The 23112-nt window shown below is 36.6% G+C and overlaps 1 protein-coding gene across 1 annotated transcript; it reads left to right on the top strand.

Annotated features, from left to right (window-relative positions):
- Positions 1-42: 42 nt before the first annotated feature.
- Positions 43-21118, top strand: LOC145995033 (leucine-rich melanocyte differentiation-associated protein-like). The gene is made up of 4 exons (XM_083131565.1): positions 43-53; positions 1762-1882; positions 11803-11896; positions 20146-21118. The coding sequence occupies exons 1-4, from the start codon at positions 43-45 to the stop codon at positions 20223-20225; spliced, it is 306 nt and encodes a 101-aa protein (XP_082987691.1). The 3' UTR covers positions 20226-21118.
- The last annotated feature ends 1994 nt before the right edge of the window (positions 21119-23112 follow it).

The raw sequence follows: 23112 nt of genomic DNA, 5'->3' as shown, positions 1-23112 counted from the left end.
GAGAAGCCGCCTGTGGAAAAGGTGCCTTCGCACTTTGGGAAGATGCCGCTCCAGTATGTGTGTATAGGCGTGTGCATTCACAATGCCCTCACAGACGTGTAGTGGGCCAACCCCAAATGCCATCATGCATCCCCATACCATCACTGACGCAGGTTTCTGTACCCGACGTGCATTTTGCTTCATTCTGTTCCTCCTTCCGACAAATGACTGTTTTCCATATTTTCCCGTACACAACATTGAAAATGGATTCGTCCGTCCACAAAACCCTGTTCCACTGCCGAAATGTCCATGCCCGGTACATTCGTGCCCACCGTAGTCGATTGCCTTTGTTCAACATGGAAAGGAAGGGTTTACGTTTCGCCTTGTACACTCGGTAACCGCATCGCTGTAGGTAACGGCGAATGGTTCTGGTTGACACTTCAATGTGAAAGCGTTCTCGAGTCCACAGTCGTAATTCGGCCACAGAAACATGATTGTTGGTCTGGATATAGCGCCTAAATATCCGTAGGTCACGCACGCTCAGCAGGCGTTTTCGACCGGGGGCCTTACCTGGCTCTGTAGTACCCGTATTTTGGTGGTGTTTGATGATGCAGTGGACGGTTGACTTGGGTAAGTTCAGTTGGTGCCCTATTTCCCGTTCACTGAGTCCATCCCGTTGCAACTCCACCACTCTTCTCCTCGCGGTGTTGTCGATAGGTTTTCTCCTGGCCATGGTGATGATGCACTGCGGTTCCTCGGTGCACAGCACACGCTTATATACGGCGGACTCCCTTATCGTGTCCGTGACGTCATGCTTCCGTCGAATGTGCCACTATCTGGAATTTTTCCGTATGGGTCTGGTGCCTGGTCGAAGTTCAATGTCACACGTATAGTTCCCCGTTTTCGTTCTTTACGTGACCTTGGGTGCAACATGCTGGGATCACGATTCTTGCCTGCTCACGCCTCCTCTTACACACATGCGTCACTTCTGCGGGTCACCCATTCCACCGCCTATGCCTCTGTGCATTTAATCACGTATTCCTTTCTGGTCGAACTTCATTGTCACCAAGATTGTATATAGTAATTTAATTATAGTTTTTCAACTGATGAGATGGGTAAGTTTTTTTGTGTGGTACATGATATATTCAGGGGGATAGTCCATCCATTCCATTAGGCTGCATTCATCCATCCTCAAAGTCCAAATTGTAAGGTGGAGAGATGCTCTGATGAAGAATACCACCCCTTCCACTTCAAGCACTGACATTTGTAGAATGAGGTTTAAAGTACAGCTGAGCCGATACTGATGCTGGTGTATTAATATCTGAGATTTCAGGTGTATTTTAGTGCTTTTCTGAAATTTTTGTTGTTTGCAGTGTCTGCAAAATGCATCATGGCATTTTTGCAGGTTGTAATTATCCTGAATATTCAACAAAATTTGAAGTTTCCATTTAGCTTGCACCACCATTGTGTGAACATCTGTAATTTTTTTTATTACCTAACACATGTTTTAATATTCTGATTCTTGAATATTTTGAAGCACAACTCTGTTGAATTGATGCATATAATTGGAATGGAATGCTCACCCACTAACATTAATAAATATTTTTGAACAATTTATAATTGTTATAGTTTTCAAGCATCGATATGGGTGTCATCAGCTCAGCTCTACTTTAAAGTGAACCAAACATTGTGACTTTTACCTTGTAACTGATGTGTACTTTTATTAACTAAATTTTCCATAAATTTCAGAATTTTAAATTGTATTTGTTTGTATCTATGCAGGTACTATGTATTGTATCGTCTACCAAAACTGAAGTTCCTTGACTCTTCCGTGGTACGTGCGACTGAGAAAATAGAAGCCCAGCGAAGAGGCAGTTTCATGAAGGTTATTAAACCTCCAGTGGTAAGTTTCTTATTAGTGAGGATTTAGGTAAATGTAACAAAATCTTTGAGGTAATTTCAGTTGATTTGTATGTCTTAATTATGTGTTGCTATATAAGCACATAACTGTGTGGATGGTTATCATTGAAGGTGCAAAATTATGTTCAAGCCCTATAGTTCTTAAATTCTTCAGAATTACTTAGAATTGTGGTTGTAATTCTACCATTTTAACTAAACTCTGATTTAAGGCTAATGTTTATTAGACAAAACATTGTTAATCTACAAAAACACCAACACAATAAGATTCATAGTAATTTTATTGTAAGTTAACTATATTTCTTGTTTTTTTTTCTAATGTTCAGTACAGTCACATGGCACTTTTTTCAAGCCTTGTAATTTTGCAGTTTCTATTCATTCAAAGTGTCAGGGTTACAAATACTTTACAAAGATAAGAGTTATTCTTTCATTAGGTTATTTATTTTTCAGTTTTTATAATTATATTTGTTTGTAATATTTTTCTACAGGTGTTAGTATAGTGCCCATTTCTGATGTGGGGGAGGGGTTCAATACACTTTATAGGTTGGTTTGCTATGGCAATGCATGAATTGTTTTGGTCTGTAAACATTTTCTCTCTTCTGGAAGAATTTTCTTCTTTTTAAAAGAAAAGTGAAAATCAAGGACATATTTAGGGGGGTCCAGGGGGCCCAGACCCCCCCCCCTGAAAGATTTATCAAGTACTAAAATTAGAAAATTAAAAATATATTCGTTTAGCTGTTGTATAATTTCCTCTGACCTTATTGGAAGACAAGGATTTTATTGGAATCATAGGGCTTTGAAGGACACAAAGGATGTATTTAGGGGGTCCGGACCCCCGCTCCTACCCGAAAGACTTATTAAGTACGAAAATTAAATAATGAAAATATACTCGTTGAGCATTTGTTGTATAATTTCCTCTGAACTTATTGTAAGACACGGCTTTGAAGGAAGTATTTAGGGAGTCCCGACCCCTCCCCCCCTTCCCCACCCACAGACACACACACACACCTGAAAGACTTATTAAGTATGAAAATTAAATAATGAAAATATACTCGTTTAGCATTTGTTGTAATTTCCTCTGAACTTATTAGAAGACAAGGATTATATTGGGATCATATGGCTTTGAAGGACAGGACGGACATATTTAAGGGGGGGTCCAGGGGTTCGGACCCCCCAAAAGACTCACCAAGTACTAAAATTAAGTAATGAAAATATTAGCATTTGTTGCATAATCGACGTAATATCATGGACGTCCGCAGGTTTTTTCCAGGGAAGGGCAAGGAAAGTATTTTTTTCCCAGGGGGGGGGGCAAACAAGGCAAATTTTCCTCAATAATAGTGTTGTTCCCTGAAAAAAACATTGCTTAAATTTGAATTTATTATGTTCGTCCAATAATTAACACAATTATTGTGGCTGAAATGAAATTATATGTGTTAAATATATGATTTTTGGTTGAATTATTTTCATAGGCTCCTCTTGCCCCCCCCCCTCCAATCTGGATGCCTATGATGGTGATTAATTCCCTCTAAACTTTTTACAAGGCAAGGATTATATTGGGATCATACGGCTTTGAATGACATTACAAAGAAGATTTATGTACCCTACTACTCAAAATAATATGCATAAAACAATCAGATACTTACTTTTCTCCAAGTACATGTAACATCATTTTTGTTATTCGATAAATATTCAATTATTCATCTATTTGACATTAATTTCATTTGCCAGGGCACTTGTTTTTATGTAAATTATTCCGATCTTAACTACAGGTAAGCTACGTAATGAATATCCACTCTTATATCTCTATTCTTATACAGTCTTTTAACCTATTCGTGTAATAATAATATAATATTAATTTATGTATTGTAATTATAATTAGTATTAATTTGATTTAATAAAATTATTTTAAATTAAACATTATTATTATTATTATTTTTATTATTATTCCTGAGACACTTGGTTTGGGGACCCCCCACCTCACCCCTTGCGAAACATATTTCTAGATACGTGCCTGGTGAGAATCCCATGTATTTCGTGTGGATGGAAAAAATAGACTCATTTGTAACTATAACTTGACAAGTTTAAAAACAAGACGCTGCAATCCATTGTTTGCGCACCTCACATCACATTTCCCCACTCCACTGTCTGCGGCGACGTTCATTCGCAGTGTTGCAAACTGGAGGAAGCTGAATCCTCTGAGAATTTTCAACGAAATTTGAATGTGAAAGGCATGAATTAGTATCCCGTCACCTACGCTACCTATTGATTGCGCTAAATTCTAAATACATTTTGATATTTTCCCTTTAAACCTTAAATGAATTAAGTTATATTAGGGATATTTCTTACCAGCATAAGAAATGTATGAAATAAAACTATAGAAAAATGAAAAATATATAAACGATAGAACTGAGCTCACCTTCTAAATGTTTTCCAGTTCTCCTTCATCAGTTTCACTCTCCCACTCATCCGAGTCTGTGTCTACCGATGAATCTGTGTCCGTGTCTGAATCGGCTTCACCAAGTCTAATTATCAGTTCATCTACACGCTCGTCCATAAGTCCATCTGTTTCAAAGTAAGAATCTTGCAGCCAAGAGTAAAGAGCAAGAACATTTCAATGCTTTAGAAAAGAACACAGGCAAGCGTGTTATCAGATTGCTTTCTCGTAGTGATTGTTGTACGATAAACAAACAAACCACCACCCCACTCGGTTAAAAAAAAAAAAAAAAAAAAAAAAAAAACTGGCCACTGTTCGATGTCGCATTCAGAAAATGAAGTCACTCGCCCTGTAGTTTCTCTTCGGTATAAACCTTAACGCACGTGCGTAATACTACAGTTTACGATCGGCGCACCGCACGCATTTTCAAAGGCCGGATTAAATAAAATGAGCCACTGATATAATAGGAGCCTGCATGCACCGTCACGCTAAACAGTGAAAATTGTTTGTCATATTTGTTTTAGTTTAATTTTGCTGAGTTGGCACCACTGGTACTCTCAACGCCAGACCAGTGAGTAGAAGATTGGTGGGGAGGATGACGTAATACGAAGTGCTCCGCAGCGATCTGCGCATATCGGGACTTAACTTGTCAGGCTATAGTAACTCTTCTTCAACCTTTCATTTCATTTTCAAATAGCAGTCATTTGCTCCCTCCTCCCTTTTTTTAGATGTCAAGAAAGAGATGATTGCTTTTTTCCATGTTGAACTAGAGGACACAATCAGCATTCATTCTTTGATGATCATTTCATCTCATGCAGTTCATGTGTTAGCTGCCTTGTGGGTGAGATAGACATCGTTAGTGTGAAGGATTAGTTGTTTTGTTGTTTCAAGTGAGTGTGTGTGATATGAATATGCATTGCAATTCTGTGGGGAATCATTACATAATTATCTTTTCTCTTGTGCAAATGTTTATTGTTTTTTAATATTAATTTCTGTAATTTACCTATCACTGATAATGTCAGGATAGTGACTAACCTGTATATAATTATCTTGTTAAGAGCTGTTGCCATGGCAATTACGAGTGTCTTTTGTCTTGACTTAGGAGTTCGGACTGGGTTTTTGAAATAGAGTGATCAAGTTGAATTGTAAGAAGATTAATTTGTTTGAGTGATATGGATTATATGTTAGAAATATAAGTATGTATTTAGTTTGCAAAGAAGTAAAATAGACTTCCTTTTTCTTAGTGCAAACTTAACTTTGATTTTTATTTGGTTTGAACAACGAAGAGAGAGATATTACCCCATACCCTGAGAGGCATCACGTGTATGCTTTCGAGTCTTTCATGTGAACTTATTATTTATTCTTTTAGTTAAATCATGTTCTTTTTACTAAAGAACGTGTCAAGATTTTGGCGCAACAACGCGGGCCCGAAATCTGTTGTTTCCTTAGTGGTGTTCATTTTTGTGTGTTCGTGAAGAGAAATTGATTTGTGATTGTGATGGAAATTCTGTACTAGAAAAATATGGATAAGAAGATGTTGAGAAGTGCAAGTAAATCGTCGGCTGAGGAAAATGAATCTCCAGTGCAGTCAGTTCCAGTTACAGCAGACTTGCTTTCTTCAATACGGATTATGTTGGAGGAAAGTACAAGGGCTATGGAAACAAAAATTCTAGAAAACATTAGAGAAAGTTCCAGCAATCTGGAAGCTAAGTTTCAGGAGAATGTAGCCATGTTGGAATGCAGTTTGAACTTAAAGTTAGAGGAAAGTGGTAGAAATCTGGTGGAATCAGAACGGCGCTTAGAAGAGAAGTTTTCACAGGGTTATTCGAAACTCACAGAATCTGCTTTGGAGATGGGATAGAGACTGGACAATTTGACTGTAAAAATGGAAGAAAATCAACAGAAGATAAAAGAAAGCATTCAAATAGAGATCATTAACTTTAGTCAGATATGTGAAGCAAACTCTCTACAAGTGGAATCTAATGTGCAAGAAGAAATTGCCCTGTTGAGAGAAGAGGTTGAACAATCTCAGGGTAACTTTCGTAAGGAAATCGCTGAAGAACAGAGCAGTTTCAGAAAGGAAGTGTTTGAAAATGTGAATCACCAGGTAACTGTTATCACAGACAAGTTAGAAGATACCATTAATCACAAAGTGGCAGAGAAACTTGCTGAGAATATAAATGAAACCAAGGGATACTGAAAAGCTGACAAAGAATGGAGGAAAACAGTTGAAACTAAACAAGACAAATTTTCCTCAGATGTTGGGCATATCTATAGTGAAATTGTTCATATTTCTGATCAGCTGAATAGGTTACAGATCCAGACGAACTCTGATCATCCTAAAATCCACCATGTTGATGAAGGTTCTGGAAGATCGACATTTTATCCCATCTGTTCAGATGAAGCTTCAAATCTACAAGGAAAAACCTCACGGAAAAAGAGGTACAAGAAGATGAACGAATCCAGCTCCTCAGACAGAACTGCTCGCAGCAGAAGAAACAGAAGAGAGCCTGCTTCACACATGTTACACACTGGGGTAACTCCTAGAATGGCAGACATCAATTCTATGAGAAAGTTCGACGGCAATATTATCGCTACTTCAGCTGAAATATATTTAAAGGAATTGAGTATAAACCTTGAAATTCTACAGATTCCTCAACATTATAGGCTTGAAATCATTCCACGTTTGTTAACTGGAAAGGCCTATCACTGGTTTTATTCGCATAAGAATGATTTTTGCAGAGAATTCAAGAAGTGGTTTGCTTCAACAGAAGCGAAAGAGAGAGAATTGGCGTCTGTGAGGACTAGGCGGTACAATAAGCAGAATGATAACAATGTGGAGGAATACGTTTGGTCTGTGTACTCTGCCTATAGGAATCTGAGTAATCATTACACCGAGCAGGAAGTAGTTAACCTAATCATCGGACAGCTACCTTTGAGAGTAAATCAATTGTGCTTGGCTCATGCTCCGAACACCGTGGATCTCTTAGCTGATTTTGTTAAGAGATATGAGCAAGCAGAGGAACAAGATGCTTGGTGGTCTACATGGAGACGAGAAACTGGCTCTCAACAAAACAGCAGAGATGTTCAAAGAACGTCTAGAATTCGCTTAGTTCAGCAACAAAATAGGAGTAACCCAGCTGAGAGTCCATACCCTAGAAATGGAAATAATTACCGTCAACAGCGTCAGTTTAGATCACGACGAGAATATCCAGCTTCCAGAGGTAATCCTTACGATAGACCGTATCCTAACAGCGGGTTTTCTTTGCCAAGTCAACAACGTTTATCTCCACCGAGAGATAGCAATAATGCTCCCGGAACTCAAATGACGAGCAGTGGCTTGCAGACAGACATTGTTGAACCATATCCCAGCATTGAGCAACAGCGTAGTGTGGCAGTAACGAGGAACTTCTGTTGGGATACCGGATCTAATCTTGACCAGGTGCGGGTTTTACCCCTTGCCTAGCATAGAAACGTCCCCTTATGTTAGGCAGTCTCGGGCAAAACTGGGGGCAGCAAAAGACTTTTCCCATTCTGGAGATGAAGATAAGAAACTCATACTTGTAATAAATCACGAGGAAAAGGAATTTAGATGTAAATTACGGCAAGCCGTTCAGTGTAAAAATTCAGTAAGAGCCCCAGAAATTAAGGCACGTGTGGCAAATGTAGACATAACCTGTGTAGTCAACACTGCAGCGGAGGTTTCAGTGATGAGTTTAAATGTTTGGGCAAAAATAAAGCAAAATTTTCCCGGGGCTACGTTGCAATCTGTACCTGAAGTTAGACTTGTTGACTTTGCTGGAAAAAGTCGCACTAGAGTTGTTGGCAAACGTAGTATTGTGCTGGAAATTGCTGAGAGCGCCATTCCAATGGAAATCTTCATTGTTAAGGGTTTGCCTTCCGATTTGCTTTTGGGTTAATCGTTACTGCAAAAGTATGAAGCAGAGATCAATCTTAAACATAGAAAATTATATTTAAAGGTGGATGGAGAGTCGATTGAAAAGGAGCTAGAAGAGGATAATTACGTAGATAAACATATGAGCATCCGGAAATTTGAAGCTAGCTATGACAAGTGGACCACTCCTCCCGAAGATATAAAAAAGAAGATTGACTCTAGTTTGTTGCTGAGCATGGATCAAAAAGCCAAACTGTATGAAATTTTCATGGATCATAAGAAGGTGTTTTCGGAAAGGCCTGGCACAGCCAAAGACTTAGAATGTGTAATCGAATTAATGAGTAATGTTCCAGTGAGCCAGAGACCATATCCAATACCTGTAGCAAAAAGAGAAAAATTGGAAACTGAACTGCAAAAATGGATAGATTGGGGTGTCATTGTGCCAAGTAACTCGCCCTATTTAAATCCTCTTATTGTGGTAAATAAGCCAGACGGTACAGTAAGACCGTGTTGATTTTAGATCGCTCAACAAGCTGATTATTGTTCCAAGGGGTTCAGTTGAACCAATAGATGAAGCTCTCCAGAAGTTCAAAGGTGCAAAGTACTTTACCTCTTTTGATTTAGTATCTGGGTATCTTCAGATCCCAGTTAAGCCTGAGTGTCAGCGGTACACAGCATTTTCCTACAAAGGGCATCAATGGATGTTTGCGAAGATGCCGTTTTGTCTTGCAAATACAGTTTCAGTGTTTGTGTCAGCGATGCACTCCATATTTGGACCTGAAACTGATTCTTTCTTAACTCAGTACATAGATGATTTGTTAGTTTACGACAGTAATCTGCAGATGCATTTTCAGCATGTTAATTATGTTTTGTCTAGATTGAAGGAAGTCGGAATGACTGTAAAACTAAAAAAATGTGATCTGGTCAAATCCGAGATTTTATATTTAGGTCACATTATCTCAGGGGATTCTATCCGAGTAGATCCGAAAAAGAATGATGCTATTTTAAAGTTTCCTAGACCTAGATTTCGAAAGGATGTTCGAAAATTTTTAGGATTTGCTGGTTGGAGAAGGAAATATATTAACAAATTTCGCTTTGAAGGTCAAGCCCCTCTGTCAGCTTCTGTCGAAACATAAGGAATTTCAGTGGACCAATTTAGAAGATGAGGCTTTTGAGTTGATGAAACAGGAACTGATTAGTGCACCTGCCCTGTCGCAGCCTGATTTTTCAAAGGAATTTTGTTTACAATCGGATGCTTGTGCAAAAGGATTTGGCTGTGTACTTTTCCAAATTTTTCGACCAGATGTTCATGTTATCCAGTATGCCAGCCAGAGGTTACGAAATTAACGAACTCCATTTCTCTACCCATGAATTAGTGTCTGGCGATTTTGTTTGGAATTGAACGTTTTGCAGTTTATCTTAAAGGACGAAAGTTCAAAATTTATACCGATCACAAAGGTCTGCAGTGGCTGCAGAACAATAAGAATTGGAACAGTCGCTTGATCCGCTGGTCGCTTAAAATACAATCTTACCAATTCGAAATAGTATATATAAAGGGAAAAGATAATTTCGTTCCTGATACATTATCACGCTACCCTGTAAGATTGGACAATGAAAGAAATTTGGAGACAGAGGTGCTACATTATCACATTAATCAGCTCTGGGAGGAAGATGAAGATATGGAAGTGAGTGAATGGAAGCTCGCTCAAGCCAATGATGATTTCTGCTCTGAAACCATGTTCCGATTGAAACAACCCAGCGAAGACGATGATTTGTCTCTTACTAGATTACGAAAATCATTTAAAATTCATCATGAATTACTATTTAGATGTTACGGTGGTGAGTCACCACAATACAAGTTGTGTGTTCCTAGTTCGAAACGACAGCCATTGTTAAAATCTGTTCATGATGATTCTGGTCATTTTGGCATGGGAAAGTGTTACAGACAGTTGCAGTCGAGATACTATTGGAAAAAAATGAAAGCTGATATTTCAAATTACATACGGGATTGCCTCATATGTGCTAAGAGCAAACCTGACAAATTAGGGATATTGAAAGAGAAGCTTCATATCAGTGGCAAGAGACCTCATGAAATGCTTTCGGTTGATATTATTGGAAAGTTACTGCCTTCTTCTGGTTACTGTTATATACTTAGCCTAATTGATGCTTTCTCCAAGTTTGTTACGATTTACCCTCTGCGAAGAGCCAGTACTTCTGAGATCATCCGGATAATGAAGGAGAGGTATTTTGTTCATTATCCAATTGTGAGAGTTATATTGTCCAATCAGGGATCCCAGTTCACTTCAAAATCTTGGAAAGATTTTAGTGAATCCTTAGGAATAAGACATGTATGTAGAACGCCTTATCATCCGCAAGGAAATCCAGTTGAGAGAACTAACCAGGAAATAGTACGTATACTTCGTGTGTACTGCCTACATGACCATCAGACATGGTCCAAGCATCTATATGATGTAGCTTAGTTGCTAAATAATTCTGTGTCAGATATCACCAGCTGCTGTCTAACTGAGTTATTCTTCAGTCATCCAGTTTCGTCTCACGTGCTGAGAAATTTTCCATGGCCTGAGGTGAAGGAGAAGGATAAAGAATGGGAAGATAAAATTATACAGGCACAGTTAAGGGAGCGATACGCTCTTCTAAGGAGGAAATTAAAACAGAAGTTGCATGCTCTGAACTTAGAGGAAGGCGATCTTGTGTTACTAAGATGTCATCGGCTCAGTTCTGCAGTCAACAAAACTATTTCCAAGTTGTTCTATTTATGGACCGGCCCTTTCATAGCTAGTCAATTAAAATATAACACTGCTCTTCTGTTGGACCCCAGAACAAGGAAAGAAGTGAAGAGGGTTAATTTTGACAACCTCAAGAAATTCAACTGTTCTCCTGAGATGAAGAGGAAAATCGTTGGTGACTGAATCCAAAATCTCCTAGACTGGTAGTTCGTCGTCGATTTTGATTTTTCTTCGGAGGGGGCAATTGACACGTCCTTTCCCATTGCACAAATATTTATTGTTATTAATTATCTTTTCTCTTGTGCAAATGTTTATTGTTTTTTAATATTAATTTCTGTAATTTACCTATCACTGATAATGTCAGGATAGTGACTAACCTGTATATAATTATCTTGTTAAGAGCTGTTGCCATGGCAATTACGAGTGTCTTTTGTCTTGACTTAGGAGTTCGGACTTAGTTTTTGAAATAGAGTGATCAAGTTGAATTGTAAGAAGATTAATTTGTTTGAGTGATATGGATTATATGTTAGAAATATAAGTATTTAGTTTGCAAAGAAGTAAAATAGACTTCCTTTTTCTTGGTGCAAACTTAACTTTGATTTTTATTTGGTTTGAACAACGAAGAGAGATATTACCCCATACCCTGAGAGGCATCACGTGTATGCTTTCGAGTCTTTCATGTGAACTTATTATTTGTTCTTTTAGTTAAATCATGTTCTTTTGACTAAAGAACATGTCAAGTTTTAATTAATCACATGTAGTGTATAATTACAGAATATAATTTTTTTATTATTAAATGTTACAATTTCTTTCTTTTATCCTATGTTTAGTCCAGTCCAGCAGATACTGCTAATTCTCTGGGATCATCGCCAGTTCTTTACACTCCACTGCCTCGAGAAGGACGTTTGATTGGAGGGCACAAAGGTAATAATATGACCCTCATTTAAATTGCCTCTTGCCCTTTGACATGCCTCAGATATGATTTTTTTAAAAATTCCACTCAGTTTGAACGTTACGATGAAAACTATCATCTGTTCAGAATTCTTTCCAGAGCATGTACGTATTGCAGTCGTATTCATTCACTGTTGTCTAGATATAAGAAATACTTTCATGTTACTGTGAGCTCCCATGCAGCCTTTGGTGCAATTGGTCCTGGGTTCAGTACATGTTGGGAACTCCCAAAATTTTCTGTTGACCAGCATCATGATGACAATTGGGGAGTTACAGTGGAACCTTGATTTTACATTTCTCACTACACCAGAGCCTCACCGATGGCACAGTGTTGCCTTGTAATCAAGTGGTCCCAGGTTTGATACCCGGTGTAGTCAGTCACATAGTAGTTCGGATTCCACTTTAAACTGTAGGTCCAGTCCCGATTAGCCTTACTATGCATAAAGTGGACTTACAACACCATGTCAATCAATCCATCTCAGTGGACCAAGCTGATGAAACTTAAAATCGGGGAAAATTGTACAACATTTTGCATCAAGACTGAATGTATAATGTGGGAAAATGTAAAATCCTTGAATGTACTTGCAAGCCAGAAAACAACGGCTATGGGACACGATGCACTGGCCATGCATGAGCCAACAAAGAGCTGCTTAGCCTCGAAGGGCTTCTTCTCGCAGTTTTTTTTTTTTTTTTATCATACCATAAACATTCTATCACAGAAATCTAAACAATAGTGAAAGTAAACCTTATGATAATTTAAGTGAATTGTAAATGATGCAGTATTCTTGTATCTTTGTAGATACATTTAATGTGAGTTTTAATTGCTTGAACAGTTACATTTTAACAAGCAGCCAGGTAAAAAAATTGATACATTGTCACATTTGAATTTGTATTATTAGCGTGGATCAAATAGAAGCGGAACAGGGGCCACATAATGAAATCAACAAGGTTTATTTCAAACGTAATCTCCAAAGTTGCACAAGCCTTTGTTCCACTGTTTCACCAAGGAGTGAATACCCTGCTCGTAGAACTCCTTTGGCTGAGATCGGAACCAGTTGCGAACATTGTCATAACTTCATTGTCCGAGTGGAAGCGCCGACCCTTCAATGCCTTTTCAAACGGACCAAAGATATGGAAGTCGCATGGCAATAGATCAGGGCTATAAGGTGGGTCCACCCAAACATCACCAAAGTGTTCTTTGTAACAGTTGAAGTATGTGGCTGTGCGTTGTCATGCGGCAAAACCACTCTAGAGGACAACAGGCTGAACAGTTTGGCCTTGATTGCTGCTCGGATGAGACTGCTGCCCAACCACCTATGCATATCACGTTCTCACGGGTGACTATTTAGGGCGAGTTGATTATGTAGTAGAGGTTTCCTTCCTTACCTCCCGCTCTACCTCTACACAGGATTGTCGCCACACACATACATAAATATAGTCTAGAGATAAATATAACCCAATACATCCACTGTTCAATTTTTATTTGATCCACCCTCATATATCGCCGTCTGAATACTATTTTGTCGTTTGGCAATCTTCAGTAACTCTACAGGATAACTGATTCAAGTTGGATGTATGTGCATTTTGAATTCACAACATGATTTGCGCAAACAGTTTTTTTGTGTTGATAATTCACGCTACTTGACACCCAGATACGTTGCTTCAGAATGTGATGCATTAACATGTATGGAACACAAAGCATCATCAACTCATTTACAACAAAAAGTTGAGGTATGACAAAACAGTATTCAGCCAGCGATTTTGTTCAATTTGGTCAATTATTTATTATTATTAAATTATTGGAAACTAAAGTCACATTTAATTTATTTTGTATGACAAAGCTAGTAAAACGTTAAGTAATTAAAATGTTCAGCTGCTACAAGTATAGTCTTATTAACTATATTAGTTCAACATGGTGAAACTCAGAAACTAGATTTCGATATGTTTACACCAGAACCAATCACTTGGTCATGAAAAATTATATTTAATAGCTGAATCTCGGATACCAGAATTAGTGTATGCAGGAAACATACATTTCTAAGAATTATTGCCAATGATATTGCTTAATTTATTCCATTGCTTTACCAATTTCCCAACACCTACAGCATAAAAGTCTTGGATGTACTGTGTTATCCAAATTCACACCTCATGTTCAATATCTTCCTTATTTGCAAAGCAGTTGCTGCCAATTTATTTTTTAGAGAACCACTTAACATTTCTATACTAATCTCTGCATACATGGGAGATATTCATCTCCCCTTCTTATCTTCAGGATGTATTGCACTGCCATCTACCGACACTTTTTGGAACTACAGTAAAGTGTTTTCTTTTCTTTTTCTTTTCCGCTTCGCAAGAGAGATGGATGCTGTTTAACCATGTTGCCTGTCTATTTTCCGCTTCGCAAGAGAGATGGATGCTGTTTAACCATGTTGCCTGTCTAGGTTCCAGCTGCCTACATTCCTTTTTCTGTCACTTCTGCAATACATGTAATAAGTCTTCATTCACTGTCATACATATTTATTTGCTCAGTGTACAAATATACACATTCGCACAAAGAATATATGAGGGTGATGATTGAGTTGGTCTTTTAAGTCCACTTTATGCACGGTAAGGCTAATTGGGACTGGACCTACAGGTTAACGTGGGATCGGAACCACTATGTTGTGCCTGCACGAAGTATTTACCCTGGGACCCCTTGATTACAACGTGACGACATTACCACTACGCCATCGGGGAGGCCCGTATATATATTAGGGTGGAAATTACCACAAAACACAGTGAGCACTTCACAACTGTCAACACAACAAATGTAAAAAAATGACTGCAACGTCTTTCTACCCTGCCAGGCATGCCTCGTATTCAGTCTAGGGCAGTGGTTCCCAAAGTGTGTGCCATGGCACCCTGGGGCGCTTTGAAATGTTCCAATAATTGCACTGAATGACACTTGTTAGTCCACACATGGTTTTAGATGTGATTATTCCAAATATGTGCTTATTTAATATTTTTTACATGTAAAATGTTTCTGAATTTGAAATATGTGTTTATTGTTTAACTTAGGCAAGCAACCTAACCACACTAATTGAGCATTGCCTACACTCTGACTTGGGTGCCACAGAAAAACCTTGAAACACTAAGGGTGCCGTGAAACGAAAAATTTGGGAACACCTGGTCTAGAGGATAAGACAAATATATAAACTTTTCTTCTAATACATACCTGGAGAATTGCCGGTAAACATGAGCACATACGCATACATGTACAGCATCAGTCAGTCTTGTGAACGTGATGTGAAGTAAAACCTCCTTGTATAACCATTATTAGTTATCACATTCTTTTGCCTGTGTCCTTTGTATTGGCTTTCTTTTACATTATTGAACAATTTATAAGATAACCAGAATATTAATAAAATTGTCTATAATCACACAAAATTTATCTCCAACATGTACCGGTAATGTGAAACTCATGCATCTTAATTCCCGGGCTGTTCAAACTCTGCAAAGATAGCAGTTGACCTTTAACATTGTTTGCAGAAATTAACGTCTCATGGAGTTATCTCTTTATGTACAGTTTTATTTACACCTCTACCCTTCGCCGTCCCGGGTTCGATCCCCGGCCGGTTCAAATCCGGGAACTTTTCTAACGTTGGAAGTGGCCCCGGTGCACACCCAGCGTCGAATAACGTGGGTACCTGGGGGAAAGCCTGGGGGGTAAAGGCAGTCAGGGGCATGATGCTGATCACATCACCCCCACTCATGACCGGATCAAGAAAGTGTGGGGCGTTACCCCCACACCCCCTATACGCCTTCATGGCATGGTGCTAAGCACAGGGGAGCACTTTACCTTTTTTTACATTACAGATCCAATAACACATGCTCTAAGTTGCCTTTTGCCTCATCACACAGAGAAATGCACTTATCAAGACTTCACTCTACGAGCGCACTATTTAGCATAGCACAGTTTATCACGCAGAGGTCCCTTCACATACAGCGCTTACTCCATAAAACTGTCTTAATCCATTGAGGGATGGCTACTTTCTGAGATCCGAGAGCCTGAGAATAAGAGAGACCGTAACAAGTCAGAACCTGGTATTTATACCTCCGACAAATGACCCACCCCCAACCAAGGTCCTATTGTTACCTTTCTAACAGGGAAACCGTTAAGGAAAAGCAACCGTCAGCTTCCCCGGCTACCAGGCAAAAGGCAACCTAAACATGAGCATTTACAAATATCCTAACTTTTACACATATACTTTCCATTTTGCAGCTGTGTGCTTAAAAGCCACACAGCAACATGCATAGCAGATAACTGAGATTATAGACAAAGTGTTGCCCGGTAGTTAGCGACAACCAATACCACTAATGTTATTAAGTTCATGTACATCCAGAGGGGCCAATGACTGTGAAGCCTCCCCCCTCCCTTTCCAGAAAAATTAATATCAGTCTAATATTCTAAATTTCACATGTATAATTTTTCATTTCAGTCATGGTAATTTTCATTAATTCCACTGGTTGACATGGGTTTTGATGTCTCGCAGATTATTGTTTTGTCTGAATAATTTCAGGATGCTGATTTAAAAACAAAATCCATTTTTACCCATCACTTCTAATTTTTTCAGAAAACAGCAATATATTAACTGCCTTAATTTCACAATAAAATGTGTAGTTCCTTTATTTCCCCAATAGATAGCTCTGTTTAGATACTAGTAAAAATATTGATTTTCTACACTACAAATCCTCCAGTTTTGAACTATAAATGCATGTAGAATTGTATGCATTTAATCCACCTTCCACCTCCACATGACACATTGGCATGAAAATTGCATGAAATTTGATTACGTAGTTTTATTTTCAAAATTCCTCATGAACATTTCCTTCACAAAATGTCCAACAGTCAATGTTATAATATGGTGGCTTGATTGAACTTAGTCACGTGGAGAAATATCCTGACCTAGGGAAAAATTCTGATGTGATGGAAAGAAATTGATGTCATGTGCATGATTAGAATTCAAAATACTTCCAGAATCACAACCAAAATTTCCCTGATATACAATTCTTTTGTTGTGTTCTGTGATAGATGTAATGATTAGATTAGATTAGATTTATTTCCATCCACTTGATCATATGAGTACAAATAGCACTATGATATGGGATAGGTCAATTACATTTATAATTTTGAGTACAAAGGAATTAACACATACTTAAGCATATTAAAAGTATAAAAGAGTATAAAATAAAATTACGTGTATAATTTTGAGTACAAAGGAATTAACCCATACTTAAGCATATTAAAAAGTATAAAAGAGTATAAAATAACATAACATAAAAAATAGAAGAAAAATCAAAGGTTATGTCTATTAATGAAAAATATGATCTAAGTACTCCTCTGTGCTATAAAACAAATACTTCATTAGCAAGCTCTTTACTATCATTGTAAATTTAGTTGGATTATGATTCTTGAATTCCTCTGGCAGTTTGTTATAAAGTTTTACACCTTGAAATCCTAGACCATTATGTGTTTTGGATGTGCGGACAGTAGAAAGGTGGAGTGAGTTATGCATACAAGTGCTGTATATGTGTACGTCTAGATTTTTTGAGAAGATTTCAGATTTTGTATGAATAATGTACAATGTTTCTAATATGTACAAACATGGAAGAGGTAATATTTGAAATTCATTGAAATATTTGCTTGAGAGGGATACATTTTTCATAATTTTTAATATCTGTTTTTGCAAAATAAAAATTTTCTGCATTTTGGCTGAACTGCCCCAGAAAGAGATACCATATGTAGGTTGAATCTGTCCAAAATATACTGTCCTTAAATCATTTAAAGTTAAAACATTCCTCAAAATTCTCATCATGTAGCAGAGCCTGCTTAACTTGTGAGTTAAATTAGTAATTTGCATGTCCCAAGACAGGTTTGTGTCTATCCGTACTCCTAAGAATTTTATTGCATTGCATTCTTTGATGACTTCATTGTTAATAATTACATTAAAGTTTTTTATTTGTTTTACTGGATTAAAATTTATGAGATCAGTTGTATTAACATTCAGGGAAAGCTTGTTATTGTTTAGCCAGGTGTTTAGTTGTGTTGTTGTTGAAACTGAATTCTTTTGAAGTTGCTCATATTCCAGACTTTTTACTATGATATTTGTATCATCCGCGAAAAGTATTGTTTGAGACTGTGATAAGGTTTCTGGAAGATCATTTATGTAAAATAAAAATAAAACTGATCTTAGAATTGAACCTTGTGGTACACCTGTTTTGAGGAACAATTTGTCTGATTTGATTTTGTTAAGTGAACCATTTTTTTTTTTTGCTAAACCTCTGATTCCATAATGGTCCGTTTTATCTAGTAAAATGTCATGCTGTACCAAATCAAATGCTTTGGTAAAATCTAAAAATAATCCATACACATGCATTTTTTTGTCTGTTGATTTTAGTATGTTATTTGTAAATTCGAAAATAGCTTCTGATATTGATTTACTTTTTTGGTATCCAAATTGATGTTTGGATAAAATTTTGTATTTTTCTAAGAAAGTTAGTAATCTATTTAGCATAATTTTTTCTATTACTTTAGAGAAGACTGACAAAAGAGAAATTGGCCTATAGTTTGAGCATTCTTCTTTGCTGCCTTTCTTGAATAATGGTCTCTAAATTTATAATTACTTTCTCGACGTCTCCCTCAGTTACTGGGGTGAGAAACATAGTGTTTGTGTTTCGGGGTCTGTTTAAATATGTTCTTAATCTAGGTGTAGAGATTACTGCATTTTTATTTACGGTATTGGGAATGTTCACAAGGTATGTATTGAAAATTTGTGCCACATCAAGGGGATTGCTTATTTTCTCTCCATCAGACATTATTTCTGTTTTTTCATTCAAGTTCTTTTTTTTTCTTACCAGTTTCTTCATTAACAATTTCCCATAGTTTCTTTGATTTATTTGCAGATTTGCAGATTTTATCTGCAATGGCTAATTTCTTTGCATTATTTATTACCTTCCTGAGGATATTTACATATTTTTTGTAGTGGTCTTTAAATATGGGATTCTTGTTTTCTGGATTTCTTTATATAATTTTCTTTTTTTTCCACAGGATTTTTTTTTATCCCTTTAGTTACCCAGGAAATTGAGTTGGTTTGATTAAGGGGTTGTCTGTATGTTTTATATGGAAATGCTTCTTCAAAATGATATTTTACTGTCTTTGTGAATAAGCTTACTTTGTATTTAAATTTTCCTCCATGAGCACATCAGTCCACTTTTCTTTCTTTAAGGAATATACAAAGTTTCCTATATTTTCCTTGGTGAATTTTCTTTTTTCTGCAGTAGTGATATGTTTTGCATTTTTTGTTTTATATTCTCTGGTATATGGAAACTTACGAAAACTGCTTCATGATCGGACAAGGCTAAAGGTAAAATATTTGTAGTGTATTCAAAAATATCTTGATTAATTATTATTTGATCAGTACATGATTTATTTGTTGGCGTTATCCTTGTTGGTGAATTTATTGTTGCAATCAAATTATGGGGGGTTAGAATTGATAATTTTGGTTGAGAAATTATGAAATAGCCTGACGTGATGGGGAAAAATGGATACCATTTGCATGATCAGCATTCAAAATACTTCCATAATCACTTATTGATTTGGAAACAACCAAAATTTCCCTTTTGTTGCTTTATGTAATAAATGTAATGTAATGGTCTATATGAGAATTTTGATTGTGAAATTGTGGAAAATTCGGATATGATGAGAAAAAATGGATGTCATTACCATGATCAGCATTCAAAATACTTCCAAAAAATGCCTATTGATTTGAAAACATCAAAACTTTTTTCTCAAAATGTCGACCAGTGTTGTTATGAATAACCAATTATTACAAGTAAGACTGGTACAGGTTACTTTAGAAGACGATAACTGCAAACTGAAGGTGTTTTTTTTTTGGGGGGGGGGTACCTTGTTGCCCTATCCCCACTGGAAAAAACCTTGCAGATGCTCCTCAGTTCCGCTAAAATTCTTTAAGATTTTGATTAGGGTAAGTAATATTTCCACAATATAAAATTCCTCAAAATAAAGATAAGAATTGATGTACACCATGGATTTATCATGGAAATTTTGTATTTGGACTGAAGAAATCACACTGCAGTTTTATTTAGATTTAATTTATTTTTGTCATGATAGAATGTAATCATATGAATTAGCATTAACTTATTTCATTCTTCTTTTTTTCCAGGTGCTTACGGAAAGTGCAGATACAGATATTCAGGAAAGCACTCTGAAGGAAATCGTTTTATTCAGAATAATGATTTATGACACTATATGAATAATAAAGAAATGTGTGCATTTATCAAATGTATAAAATTATAATTTTATTAATGCACAGGCAGGAAGTACTCACTTGTATACAAAACTGTGTTTTACATTAATTTTGGTGGCCATTGCAAACATCCTGTCGGGAACTGGTTGTACTGTTGCTTGGCAAACTTCTGTGGTTTTAATTTTGCAGCATGCCGCGAGACATCATCTGCCGCGTCATATACACATGGGTTACCAGGGGGCAGGGGGGAGAAAGTATTGTTGGGGTTTACCATGTTTGTCAGCTATTTTCGCAGTTGGTTAATCGACTACATTAATGTTGTAAGTATGGAGGATTTTGGTTAGGCTGTTGGATGTGGTAGGATAATAGGGGAAGGGAAACACTTTTTCTTGTACTCAGATAGACACAGAATCAAATATATAAATGTCATTATGCACTTCCCACATGATTTAAACATCGATGATGTAGAAGCCCACCTTCTACTGCAGTGGTTAGCATCAAGATACAGCAGATGACACTGTAGATAAGCAGGCACAAACAGCACACCTAGCAGCATGGTGCCAATTTAGAAACAACAGAAACTTGCCAAGTAACAGTAAAGCAAGTTCCACAGAGGGCGGTGGCAGTCGCCACCGAAATTAACAGAAAATCATAATACAACAGTTTCGTGGATAAGTGAGCAATTCTTGTCAATATCAATATATTAATTTGCTACTGCATTCTTCCTCGAGACATGAATAGATTTTTATATTTTGAATGTATTTTATTATATAATGAAGGTATATATACATATAAATCTTTTAATATATGGAATCATGAAAAACTGTGTAAATTGTATTTTATTGTATATTAGTTTCTTTATTGAAGATTATATATTTACATACTTTAATATGTTATGTTTCATTTCTAAGTCTTTAGAATTTACACAACATTCATCCCTTATACTCATTAATTGTCAGTTGTACACACACATCTGTTTGTTTATATTTTGTTATTTAATATACTTTTCCACCATAATCAGGTGGAAAAGGTATGTATGTTAAGGTCATACCCATAAACATTAAATGGGGGAGGGAGTGACAATCAGAGGCGCAACCATAAATTTTTGTCTGGGGGGAGGGGTCAAGGACAAGGATAAACGTATCTATCAATAATAATAATAATAATAATAATAATGTTACTAATAATGTTGTTATAACATTATTATTATTATATTTATTGTTGTTATTATTGATTTGCTTTATTTTACTTTGCTTCTTGTGCCACTTTTGGCTAATTTGCGAAGATGGGAATGAGTGATGGCATGATGAAAATGATGCATGGATACTCGGAAGCATCCATGCCCAAGCCAGGATTCGAACCCAGGACCAACATTATTATTAGTATTAGTAGTGCTAGTATCAAAGACGTTATTATCCTCGTAAATTATGCAAAAAGGGGGTAGAAGTTTGTGTTAAAGCATTTGTGTTCGAACAAACTATTTGAATTATTTTTTTAACATGTTCAATTTCACATTAATAACTAAAAAAAACAAACTATTTTTGAAAGACAGAAAATGCTTGATAAATGCATTGCAAATATAATTCTTTTTTACGTTAAGATAACTTTCGTGCTTGATATATGTTTCACATACGTATATGCAACGTGGAGTGATGCGGACACTAAATTGTGTACGTATTCAAAGTTTCTTTAATAAATATTATATACAGCATATTATTTAAATACATTACACAACCAATTCATCCATCTCACAAAAAACCAAAAGCAAAACTTAAATAAATTGTCTCTCAAATGTACATGCTCCCTTCCCTCAAAACAATTCTTCATGCATTTTAAACAAAATCAATTAAGACAAGTCTTATTTCTCTGCCTGGTGATTTACAATGCATTACAGCGAAGAAACATAAATTGCGAGCGAAGCGAGTAACAACATTTTTAGATCCAATTTTTTTTTGCAGGCTAAAAGCAATATTGATTTAATAGGGCAGAAACAATTTCACGGAAACACCATGGCATTATATCTTTTACAACTTTTGTGCCTCGTCGATGGTGTAGTGGTAACATCGTTGCCCCGGTTCGATACCCGGTGGAGGCACATTGTGGTTCAGAACCCACTCTAAACTATAGGCCGAGTCTCAATTAGCATTTCTGTGCATAAAGTAGACTTAAAAAAACAGCAATCAATCAATTTTACAATTTTTTTTTATTTAGATATTTCGACGCCCAGGGCTGTCTCCTGCCATCCCCTAGCTACGGTCCTGAACTTGATAAGACCACGTAAAGCAGGTATTGCAAGCGAAGCGAGCAAGAACATTTTACGAAAAGTATTTATATTTGCATAAAATTTGAAGTTCTGGGCTGTAATTACTAGGGAACGGAACTTTATGTGCTAAAAAACTCAGAAATATTTATTTTTTATGTGTCATAAATGTTGAAAATATGTGATAAAAACAGGAAAATATGTGACAAAAATAAAAACATTTGGTAACAAAAACAAACTATAACATGCATTTTAAACACCTGAAATTAGTTTCTAAATGATTACCTCTTAGCGAGCTATTTTTTGGAAGAGTTGCAGTGGATCACCATAGTTCTTTCCAAATTCTCCATTGTAAATCTGTGACGATTATCTCTAAAAAGCATCTTATATTGTGAGAAAGATGGCTCCTCGTCACAAGAAACAATTCTTGCATATTTGAAGCACGAAATGTCACTAACGCTGAAGTTTTCCAAAGCTTCCTCTTCCTCTACTTCACCTCCTTCCAAAACACATGCAATTTGGCACAATGTTTGAAAACCTTGGTTTTTCCCCAAAAATTCTGTACATTTAGACATTTAGATCCAGTGAGTTCTTTCAGTTTCGTTTCTACTATACGGACTTCA

This window comes from Lepisma saccharinum, chromosome 11 (assembly GCF_977018435.1).
Source record: "Lepisma saccharinum chromosome 11, izLepSacc3.1, whole genome shotgun sequence".
Classification (NCBI taxonomy): domain Eukaryota; kingdom Metazoa; phylum Arthropoda; class Insecta; order Zygentoma; family Lepismatidae; genus Lepisma; species Lepisma saccharinum.
The sequence above is the reverse complement of the archived record's forward strand: the minus strand, read 5'-3'. Positions and strand labels throughout refer to the sequence as shown.

Coding starts and splice junctions, on each gene's coding strand:
- LOC145995033 (XM_083131565.1), top strand. Junction 1,883..11,802: donor AGGTTATTAAACCTCCAGTG/GTAAGTTTCTTA, acceptor TCCTATGTTTAG/TCCAGTCCAGCAGATACTGC. Junction 11,897..20,145: donor TTTGATTGGAGGGCACAAAG/GTAATAATATGA, acceptor CTTTTTTTCCAG/GTGCTTACGGAAAGTGCAGA.